Source organism: Zosterops lateralis (genome assembly GCF_965231275.1).
Source record: "Zosterops lateralis genome assembly, chromosome: 3".
In the NCBI taxonomy this organism is placed as follows: domain Eukaryota; kingdom Metazoa; phylum Chordata; class Aves; order Passeriformes; family Zosteropidae; genus Zosterops; species Zosterops lateralis.
Genome location: NC_139764.1, coordinates 17,935,986 through 17,948,266, shown reverse-complemented (window position 1 = coordinate 17,948,266; position 12,281 = coordinate 17,935,986). Strand labels below are relative to the sequence as shown.

Genomic DNA, 12,281 nt, shown 5'->3' with positions numbered 1-12,281 from the left:
ACAAGGCTTTAACCTAAGATATCTCGGGGAGTTCAAGGACAATAAATTTTGAACATTACCTGTCCCTCTGTGAAAAATCAGTTACAAAAGGCACTAAAACATATTCCACACAAACCAGATTGAAACACTATAAAACCCCCAGTCTTCCTCACTTACCACGAGGCTGGTGTGGGCTCTCATTCCCTTGGCCAAGACCTAATTAAAGAGGCCCCTGTAAAATATTCACTGTAGAAAAACCTGCTGCAGTATGAAAGGCTGCTGTCCTTAGAGCTGCTCATTCACAAACTCTGCAGAAAGGAACCAACAACCACAGGGGCACCAGCAGCACGGAGGGGTAGAGCCCCCTGGACCACCCCCAGGACAAGGATGGGGCAATTGCCAGAAGCGCTGTAGCATTTGATGGAAGGAACAGAACCCTGAGAAGTTTTTGAAACAAAATAGCAAGAAACACAACTTAAGGTATGGCAACCAAAGAGCATAGTTTTTAATATCAAGGAAAAATAAAATAATTTCTGTGCTGGGTAAGTTAAGCCTTTATTGCTAAACCAGCTTAAATTAAAGCAGGTGGCAAACTGCTATACTCTGTAACCAATGAAAGCATAAAAATCTGTTTCACAAATTATTCCTTAGCATTCCAGTTGTAGCAAGCAGGAGATTCAGGAAATGTTATTTTAATTAAAAACTTTATTTTTTCATTACAATTCACAGTTTATACATGGCAGGAAGAACCCTTGCCATGTGGACATTCAGAACACTGTGCTGGGGAGACAAGGGTCTTTGTTATAAGAGCATTGCTCGGTGCTGTGTCATGGAACTTTCTTAGTTTTAAAAGCGTACTCTGTAAATGTTAATTGACTGATATTTACACTGAATTTACATCTTAACTTATATTTATTAGAAAACAAGCTAAGCATCCAAAAAACATGAACATTCATATCTTGCATGTTATCTAATGGTCAGAGATGCTGTAAGATTTGCCACTTGAATCATGCCCAATCAGCAAAGTCCCATTCTTTTTTTAATTTACAGAGCCTAAATTTTTCTTTAAGGCCTGTTCAATTCATTTTATGTACAGCCAGGTTGCAATAGACTAACATAAAGAAAAAAAAATGCAAAATTATCCATTCCATCCTGCATTTCTTCTGAATCTCATGTACACCTATAAGCAAAATAGAAGGTACAAAATTAATGTGTTTTCTTGAAACCAATAAAGAAAATCCACAGTCTGGTTTAGATCTACTTCTTGTCAGCCTATCCTGTCTGAACAATCATCGGTATTCAGATTGTGCTATTTATCAGCTCTTCTTCATGCCTGCATTGATATTCAGAGCCATCTCTATTTGAAATGTAGAAAGTCACAGTGATACCAGTTTCAATTGCATTCCCACATTAGCCACAGCTCTGGCACAGGCAACCCACATGACATTCAGGAAAGCACTCCACCAGGATTCCCGGGTAAAATATCATGTAGCCTCTGGGGTGACTTGGCTTAAAAAGGAAATTAAGAATCCTTTTCATACCAAATATCTAGCAGAAGGTTTATGCTTATTAAAAATAGCTGTATTCTTCTGCATTGTTTATTTGGATGTGATTATTAGAACACAGCAATTTAAAGCCTCCCCCTGCCTCTCATCAAAATAGTAATTTTTATTTGCTCTTGTCATCTACCAAATAATTTAGTGGTAGATAAGCTGCAGATTTTTTTGGTACATCTGATGCAGAGAAAAACAACTGCTGAACACTGCTTGGAAAACTAAGACCTGAAAAGGGTCTGCAAATCCTTCAAGTCATTGTGAACAAGTATCAGCTAGACCTGAGTAAAACAAAATGCTTCTGGGGGATAGGTTTGCAACTTTTGAAACTGCAGTGCCTTTAAATTTGGAACTAAGAACATCAATTGATGATTGTTGAGTTTTGGCATTCATTCATGCTGGTTGGTATCTTCACAACAGACACCTTAGAAACACCACCATTTCAAGAAGAACAAAAGGCTTAAATGAAATACACTTCTCATGCAAAAAACCCAAATGAACAAAAGTTTACAGGAACTGTAGAGGTTCTGGTTCTTCAAAAGATAAGGCACTGACCAAAATTTCTTAGGTAAAAGGCTGCATAAGAATTTCTTGCCATTTACAAATGTGTTGTAGTCCAGAAATGGTCCATTCCTAGGCTCAGTAAGGTAGACCCTGAAATTTTAAGGACTGATCCCTCAAAGCTACATTGTTACCATAAACAAGTGAGATTCATTCGTGAGGCCATATGGCACATTAGAAGTGAAAAACAGTCTGGGCAGATAAAGGCAGAAAACATTGCTTGTTCCAGCATCTTTCGGAAACAGCAGTGCCATTCGTCTTTGTGTCTCTGAAGAGATGCGATGGTAACTCAGGACTGTAGTTTTTCTGTGGAACTCATGCACACATATAAAATGCTGCTAGCACTGGTCATTGACAGGGTGAAAAAAAATGGTGTATGGTGTAAGCCAAGAGCTTCCCAAGGGCTGGGATGCAAAGTCACGGCTACTTAATGTTCTCAATCACGGCTATCTCTTCTGCTGCACAGTGCGGTGTCAAGCCATTCATGTAAATGCTGTCCGTCTTTGTCAGAGCTGGCAAGAGGTCCTTCTCGCTGGTCAGGTGGTTCACTGACAGCGTTCTCTTGCAGGGGGTCAGGTCTTGGTTGTGGTTGACAGCGAGTTCTGCCGAGAGCTTCCTTTTGATGGAGGTGGCCCGCTGGAACTTGTCGTAGATCTCCACGCTCAGGCGCCTTCGCGTCTCCTTGAACTCGGCAGTGACGTTGGCCGTCCACTCTGCAGCATGGGCTCTGAACTCCCCGACCTGCAGCAAAAATCAGGAATAAAAAGGAAACATTTATGGCACCAGAGACTTCAGACACTGTTTATCTTCAGGAGCCTCGTGAGAGTGCTGCCAAAGAGCTGCCACTGGCACAGATTTCTCATGCCAAACACTCACTCTTTTATTGATTGGAACTAAAGAAGAAATGTTGCACTAGTAAGAGTTAACAACAATTCCAAAACCACAAAATTCTTGTCTGCTGGTTTGTTTTTGTTTTTTTTTTTTTTTTTTTTTTTGTTTTTTTTTTTTTTTTTTTTTTTTTTTTTGTTTTTTTTTTTTTTTTTTTTTTTTTTGTTTGTTTTTTTTTTTGTTTTTTTTTTGTTTGTTTGTTTGTTTGGTTTTTTTTTTTTTTTTTTTTTTAAATTGTTATCATAGTCAGTCAGCAATACAGGGAAGCTGCAGAGGCTTGACAGCTGCACAATACCCAGCTGGCCAGGGCATGCTGAAATCCCAGCAATCCAGGCTGTGTTATGTATTGTTACTAGGGTGAGGGGTTATTAATGAGCACTTCCACTGTCTCTGGAAAGATCCTTGGGAGACTTGGCAAAGAAATTTCTAAATTTAGACAGAAGAGCTTTTTTAAAGGAAACCATCAGCTGTTTGCATCCTCTTTTCTGTGCTTGCTCAAACATAGCTCCAGCACAGCAACAGTTAAAAGTCACCTCAGTGGCATGTCTGCTTCTCTCCCTGAATCCCAAATCATCCTTATTTTCCCTTAAATATGGCATAAGGTAGACTGAGCTGATCTAGTCTGAGGTAAACCATGGGCTGTAATTTATTTACTATTTATATTTTTGCACTTGTATTTCAGTCAAACCACTGTTACATTAAATAAGTTATGTAGGTAAATAAAGGAGACACCTTTTGATTATATTATCTCATTATAACTCCAAAGGAAATAGTTTCTCTTTAAATCTCTTCTCTCTGGACAACCTAATACTGGGAAGGTACAGCACAGGGAATATAGACTACTCATAAACATAACTCCAAAATAAAGCATTTCAGGAAAACTTAATCCACATAAATTAGTCTAATTGGTACTGTTCAGTTCAGAATTTCAGCCGCTGGCAAGCAAACTCTGACTTGGTAAGCACGGAAGTTGAAAAATAATTTACACAGAGAAATATAGGGGGCAAACCATCAGAGAAAAAGCCACAAGCTTATTCATGCTTTGCAATGCAGTGGAAAACAGGAATATAATGAAGGTAAAAATTGTCACTCCTGGATGAGCTGATTAGAATTGCAGGAAAACTTTCCCCCTCCAGAAACAAAACAAGAAGATCTCTTTACCCAAGGGTCATTTTATTACATTTGTCTCCACTTCAGTGAATTACACAGATGACAAATGTGGACAAATATATATTTTCTAAAACAAGGGTAACTATCTGAAATACACAGAGGACTCACCTAGCTGAATGATTATTAGTATTTAGTTTGTGCAGCTAGGATCAGACACACTGCACTTCAGATCTGAAAATAATTAAATCTGCAATGCTGAAACATCTCAGCTGCTCCAATATTTTTACTTGTAGCAAACAAGCAATAAAAATATGATAAATAGTATCAGTGCACACCCTGAGACAGTTTTTTCATTTTCCTAAGCCTTACTAAAGGCAGGCTGCCCAGGTCCTGTAGAACGGCTCTGTCTAGGGCAACAAAGAGCCAGTACAGAGTTTTCTATTTTACTGTGTATAAGGGTGTATATATATATATGTACCCCTCACCACTTGTGTAAGCATTTAACAGACCAGGTATTTTGCTCAGGCACAGATCTCTGGCATTGCATGTGGTCACATTCAAGAGATACTATCAGGATTTAAAATTGTGTCCCAGCAACTTACTGGAAGATACAACCACTTTGAACTCTCTCCCCCATAAACTTTCAAAAATTTTTATTTATTTATTATTTATTTTAGTTCCCATGTGATTTCATGTTTGTCCAGGAGAGAAAATCAACTGGCCACACTTCTGAAAAAAGCAAGTTTATGTGACCTCTAGGATAGGTTTAGAATGTTCCTGGTGATGCACCTGTCTTGCATAGGGCAAGCTGCTCTATGGCATTCAAGTTATTCAAGAGAATCTTAAAATTGTAGTTGTTGGAATGTCTGAATTCTAGTGAGATTTCTTTCTTTGGGGAAGCAAGTTTATGCACCCAGCTGAAGAACATCAATAAATGTGCCTTTGGAGACAGGCTCATTCCAATTAAGGTGGTGTGGAGGAACTCTAACAAGGTGGACACAATTCTACCTGCCCATACAGCCAAGTTGGGATGTTGGTTTATATTAAAATCACACGAGAAAAATACAAGTTGAAGCATGCTGTTATTAATGCTATTGCTAAGTAGAATCAAGATGCATTAGTAGTAAAACAGAGGGAATTGGAGCACATTCAGAACCAGGAGTTCAGTGCTGTTTGAACTATGCATGCCCCAGATTACTGTTTTCAGGCCCCTACTTTTTATGTGAACTGAAATGCACTCAAAAATGTTACCTCTTTAAAACAAAACTCTTAATTCCATAGCACTTACAGACTCAAGCAGAGTTGTAAGAAAAGGGTTATGAGAAAAGAAATGTGCTTTATTAGTGTACATTAGTAACTTGCTTATATAATTTGATCCATAGAGACATATTTGTAATATGTTCAGGTTCTTTCTGTCCTTAGGTTATGACATTTTTACACACTGCATTACAGCTCCTCTTAATCTGGGCTCTGACAACCAAAACATGTCTCATGCAGAGCCATTGAAATGCCAGTTGCCAGTGCTGCTCGAAAAAATTAAATTCTTGGCATACCTACCCACTGTAAAAACAATTTACTTTTCTCCAGATCTCTTGCCTCATTACAGCACAGCTCTGTAGACTCTACAGCTGTCATAGTTGGGGGCAGTGTGACATGAGGACAAAGCCTCTTAGTCACAGAAATTATTGACAGCTATGTACTTAACATAAGGCTGAATGTCACAGAAGATTTCAGAAGCAATACGAAAAACATGTCACAGTGATAGCACCTGACTCAGCCATACAAGAAGCAGCGCTAATCTGGTGATGCTTCTCACTTTAACCTTCAGGGAAGAGAAATGACACTAGTAATGGGGACACGGTCCCTATCCCAGCTCCTGAATTGACTTCCTCCCCATCAAAATCCAAATTAGACTGCAAGGTGTTAGACATATTTCACAAGGAGTATCAACCTAGCTACACTGAACATCAACAGCAAGTAACTTTATTATGTATTTAAGAAGCAGGAAGTAGCACCCTACTGCCTTATGATTTTAGGGAAGACAAGTCTCAATAACAAGTTCTTGAGAATTATGGTATATAGTAACACAACTAAGTATTCCACACAGCACACCTCACCACAAAGCCAAAAACAACAAGAACAAAAAGACAACAAAACCCCAAAACAACCCCCAAAAAACAACGCCCACAACTTTTCCAACAAATTAACAGCATTGACCCAATTCCTTGTCCAGCCCAGTCTGGCCTCCAGCTGCTACTGCCAGGGTATTCCATATGACCTGCACCATATCCAACAACCCTATGAGGATGTCTCAAATACCACAGGTCATCTCCAGTAACACCTCCAAATGTCTGTGCTAATTTATGTGTCCACCTGTGGTGGAGAGGTCACATTTACTCTTTTAGGATATAATGAGAAACTGCCTCTGAACCATTTGTGGAGATTGTTCTACTCAGTTCTGTTAAAGTCACTACTGTTTGGATTTTTGTGGGTTTTTTTTTTTTTTTTTTTTTTTTTTTTTTTTTTTCTTTTTTTTCTTTTTTTTCTTTTATTGTTGTTGTTGTTGTTTTGGGGGGAGCAGGTATGAATTGTAGTGAAAAACAGACATCAATAAAGTACTACATGAACTTCCTGAATGACCAAACAGTTCCCAGCCTGCACACATACACAATCACCAATATCACTTCAATACAGATATACTGAATTTGACAGAACTAGAAAAAAAAAATGGATGTTAAGCCACCATTCCTTCACGTACTCCTGCCAAAATCCATCTAAATGAATAATGTCCTAGAACTGGCTCTCAGTCAATATCTCTAGTACGATCAAAAGGTCCTATTCATTTTCATTGCTACTGTGTTTTAGCTTTCTGTCCAGCTGAGCTTCACACTTGGGTAAAAGCCAACAGCATTAGCCAGAATGTAAGAATGTCCAAGGGGATGCCATTGTTGAAACTAAAAAACCTTTTTAACATACTGAAGCACCAGCTTCATCCTTCAGTACACTTGCTCTTATTCCTTATACTTGTCAAGAGTTTGAGAATCTTTCTGGACACTCACAAAATTATGCAAATACTGATGCATGCTGAACTTCTCATCATTCAGGAAGACCTATTAAGCACAAGCCATGTGGCCATATACAAGTAATCTGTATTTTGAATTAAGCCACATCTGTGCTCTAGCAGGAAAGCAAACAAACAAAAGCATAATTAAGGACATCCTTGAATAGACCAAGACAAATGCATTTGCCTAGCTTAACTTTGCCTTAGTTTTGCTTCTCCATCTCAGGGATATTCTTGAAAAACCCCAACATCACAGAATAATCTGTTAATCTACTTCTGCTTACAGAGGAGGAAGAAATATATCCTGTTTGGATGGAGCTCAGATATATGACATGAAAGCTATGATATACTCAGGAGGAGGTAAACCACTGAGTAGCAAATAAAAAAAATAGCATTATATATATGTCATGCAAGAAAATGAAAACATATATTTCTAAGTAATGTGTGCATCTTTTTCTGTCATAGATGAGCATTATGTTGTTTCCCTTTGGCATACAGGGCTCATATATCTTATGATGAGCATGGTAGTGCAAGCCAAAAAATTGAATTTAAAAAGCAAGTAGGTGAGCTGGAGGTATCCATTTGACTACAAAGTGGCCTTCCTTACAGATATTCTTAACAGTCTAGCTGTTCCTCAGTATATAATTTCTTGCATTTATCTCTAATGCATTCTCCGAATTTTCATAGCTTCATTTTTCTTCTCCAGTGTACTTTATCCTGCTACTTAAAAATAACACATCCAATTAACCTCTCTATGATATGCTACTCAGACAAAACTAGAAAGCGCATTACATGTCAAATTATGCAGGCAACAGAGTACAGAACATAACATTTTGTCTTTAGCTCTCAGGAAATTCAGCCAGTGTTCACAGAAATTGTTCACAAAGTTCCTTTAAAAAAGCGTAGGTACAGAGAGGGGTGATGGGTTTAACAACTCAGCTCAAGGGTTATCCCCAAGTGCATCAGAGGGGTTTCCTACCTACCATCTCACTTTCCTGCAGGTCTGGGCAAATATATGCCACTTTTTCCCACTCAAGTTGCTTCTGAACACAAATTTCTATTCACCACTTCAGTTTCTGTGGGTTAGAGAAAACCAGAGTGCAGAAGAGAAAAAGAGAAGCTTCACAAAAAATTTTTTGTGAAACCTGCACATTTGCTGTACTTTAGGGGAATCTCATTTATAGTCCACCTAAAATTCCCAACCCAATGATCTGACTTCCAGTATTTCTGCTATTATAGTGTTATTAATACATACCCAAAATACCTGTGGATGAGTGTTTAGAGAAGAGTGTCTACTTTTGTTTTTAAAGATAGACAATCACAAAATGCAAAAAAATACCACAGGAATTAATGAGATACCTATGCTGAGCTTTCCCAGCTCCACCATCTTCTATGCCTTTATCCTGTCAGGACCTAAGTTCTGCAGCTGGGAGCTCTTCTTCACCAGGTCTTTAAGGTACCAGACTTTAATTTCAAGATGAATGGCACACACAGAGCAATAAGTAATGCCTTTTTTGGTTCCACTCACTGGTATACACATCCCTCTGTTTTTCAGACAAATATCAGGGGGGAAAAGACTCTTTTTTGTGAAATTGTCATTTTCTGGGATAAGGCTTCAATTACATAGATGATTGTATTTTTGTAGCCATGGTGGTCAGAAATGTTTTGGGAAAAATACTCTCCTGATAGAAACTGGATTGTTCAGTCCTGTAATAAGCAGTGCTTCTGAGTTCAGTCTGGTGAGCAATGATTGTTTGGTTTCGCCCACATAACTTCCATGAACACATCTGATACCTTGGATGAAATAAACCACATTCTCCAATGGGAATGCAGAGAGGCCACAAATTTTAATTATTTTATTTATGGAGGAACATCTATGGTGGCAGCTGTGGGAATATGTTTTGTGGAGATGTAACAGATGGCAGATGCAAGAAATGGCCTTTTCCTCTATCATGGTTTGATTCAACAAAATAAAAACAGCCTAAAAAATCATGCCTTCAAAACTTAATCAGATATACTAAGAGTCAACATGGTTTTTTTTTGTTTTACCTTTTGTTTTTCCATAAATATGAAGACTGCTAAGTATTTCCTCAGAAGTATTATTGAATATTGCCCATCAGATGCCTCTTGGCATAAATCTGCATGTGTGTAGTCTCAGTAGTGTAAACAAGTTATGGGCCTGGTATCTCACTCCCTATTGTTCTGCTTTATTAACTCCCAGAGATAAAGATTAAAAAAAAGAAGAAAGATCTTGACATTTTCCTTTAAAAATCATTTCTATTTAGTGGTTTCAGCTGTCTCAAAGAGCCATCCAACCCCTCCTTTCAACCTGGTGAGAGTGAATGACATGAATGTATTAGCCACAAGAAACTATTTAGGTTTGCATAAAGCTCTACCAGTGGAGCCTAAGGTGATTTCAGAGGAACAGTGTGTATCCTCTGCCTGTGCTGTACAGCCAACGACTTGGCTGCAGCCAGGAATACCAAACATTTTAAGAACTATTCTAGAAGCATAATGAAACCCAAGCCACAGGCAGTTGAAAGACTGCCTCAACTTTCCCCCAGAGGAAAGAGATAACAACTCTTCATAAACTCACTGGACTTTTTTTTAGCTTATAAAGATGTGCTAAAAAAGAACAAACAAAAAAGGACTTTTAATTTTTACATGGTAGTAAGGAATGTTTATAGTAACTACTTGGTGAAGTCCCAGCAAGAACTGTTTATTTCTTAACTTTCTAGTGTCAACCGCTGGAGTGATATTTGTGCAAAATATTAAAGCTCCACTTTGGCTGTCCACTAATATTACAACACTAGTATTACAACTGCACCTATCCCTTATGAAAGGCAGTATTCCACAGCTTCTTTGGTCCCTTTTATCTGCAATTGCAAAGCATTTTCTACAACATCATCACACTTGCAAGGGCATTCTGCTGAACTTGCTTTGTCTGGGAACTCATCCTCAAGATAGCTATTGTATTCATACACTCAGCATTAGAAACATGTTCTGGAGACTTTTCCTAACAATATACAAGCACTGAGATTATTCTATTAAAAAAAAGTAAAGTTTTCAGGAATGTTAATCATGAAGATACCAGTGATATTTAACCTGGAATATTTTCAGCCCACAATAAAGTAAACCACAGATAAATTTATTGCTGTAACAAAGGATCAATTATATCTTATCTCCAAAAATTAAAATTTCTCTATGCAGACCATCATAATATATTCCCATATTCTGGGAATCTTCATGGGTAATCAACTCCAAGAAATGCCATTGCTGTAACTGATCTCTCTTTAATCAATTTCTCTTATTATGAAGTATAAGTCTCTTGCTCTAGTTTTATTTTTTCCAAATTCAATAGCTCTTGCCTTCACTCTCTTGCTGCATGCAGCATTCACTGGAATAATTTTCTTCTTCCCTGAACACTGTGGGAGAGCAGGGCCAGGCACGAGGACTGGCATGAGAGACACTGACAGTGTCCCCATGCCCTGGCCATGCTGTTCCTCATGGAAATCTACTTGGCAGCACATCTCTTATAATTAGCACCCCACCAGGACCTGGTACTCAATACGCAATAACAAAACAGCAGTCTCTAAATGCCTGGTATGCCCAGCTAAGAGGCATGAGACAAATATAAATATAACCACAGCAAAACTGTGGACATGTTTTCTGTGCGTGTGCTGAATCTGAAGTGAAGCAAGCACCACATATCCAAAGTACACAAAACTACAAGGAAAGATCTCAAAAAAGTGTCAAAAGCCATCAGCTGTTTAGTTTTCCTGGAATTCTCAGAACAAGATGTTCTTCCCTATTAATTATTGCACATATTACCACAGCAGTCTTTTAAAAAAGACCGATCAATATAGAAACTCAGTATTACAGACTGTTGCCAGGGCAGATTCAGGAACACCACCAGGATAACTTAAACTCATAGAAAAGAAGAGATCAAATTGCATTCAGAACCAAGTCAGTAGTTTTCATACCTCCTTACACTGATACCACTCTTTATACATCCCTGAGACTCTGGGATGCTATAGAGAGACTGTACTCCCACTTTTATCTTGGGGGTTTTTGTCGTGTTGCTAGTCAAATTTGACTGGAGACATGCAGTTGTTTTGACTGTAGAAAGATTTTATATTTCTTCCCATCTAATAGAAATTACTAAAAACAATCATCTTTTTGAACACAGCTGTTCCTTCTCAAATAGATTTCTGCACATCTTGGAGGTACTGGCAAAAAAAAATCCTTTTTAATGCAAGACATATTTGTCTTCAGATGCTTCCCTTGCCATTTTTGTAGCTCTCTGCACTCTTCCTGAAGTTTAGCCCACAAATATAGGGGCTATTTTCCAGTAATATACCTTTTAACAATAGCTTCAGCAGTAGCACCACTTTCCTACAGAAACTCGATAATTCCCTGCTTGAATTATCTTAGAATTGTTACCCTTATTAATCACTGCCTTGCAAAATTACTTTGCACGCCATGGCTTTGACACTTAATTTGTCTCCCACAAATATTTCCTATTCAGTGCTTTCTAGGAACAGACTTCCATCACATCAGGCTGACCAATTCAGTGAACTTGTGTGTATAAACTTTGTAAAACTGATGCAGTTTGGTTTGGTTTCTTTAGGTTTTTGTTGGTCGGGGTTTTGAGTTTTTGTTTTGTTGGGATTTGTTTTGGGTTTTTTTTTTTTGGTTTTAGCCTGTTTTCCTTTATGTTTTGGATTGTTTGTCTGTTTTCTTTTGCCAGTAGGTGGGAGGGTTGGTTGGGGGGAGTGGATATAAGGAAAGGAAAACTCCAAACAGTTGTTTTCTCCAACAGAAGCTGACCCATCTCACTAGAAACAAAGCAAAATGGATCAGGAAGTGACTCTGGTTACCAGGCTGAAGAGTTATTCTCTACCATCTTCAATTCTAAGTGAACAGATTTTGTTTCCTGAAACTGGGAGAGCCAGGTCAAGAGTCCATTGAACAACTTCCTTCTCTTTGGTCATGCCCTCTCATTACACAGCCTCTGAGGACAATCTGTTTGCTTGGAGGGTGAAAACCCTTCAAAACTGTTTCTCACTAGAGTCTACTAGTTTTTTTCATCTTTTCATGCCTACAGCCTACATGTAGGGTCCCTCTTC

General features: G+C 38.3%; 1 protein-coding gene across 1 annotated transcript in view; it reads right to left on the bottom strand.

Annotated features, from left to right (window-relative positions):
- Window positions 1-710: 710 nt before the first annotated feature.
- Window positions 711-12,281, bottom strand: part of KCNK2 (potassium two pore domain channel subfamily K member 2) — a 77,363-nt gene continuing 65,792 nt past the window's right edge. Inside the window, exon 7 of the mRNA XM_083858328.1 lies at window positions 711-2,834. Within this exon, the coding sequence (XP_083714454.1) occupies window positions 2,517-2,834 (318 nt within the window). The 3' untranslated portion in view covers window positions 711-2,516. The remainder of the gene's footprint in view (window positions 2,835-12,281) is intronic.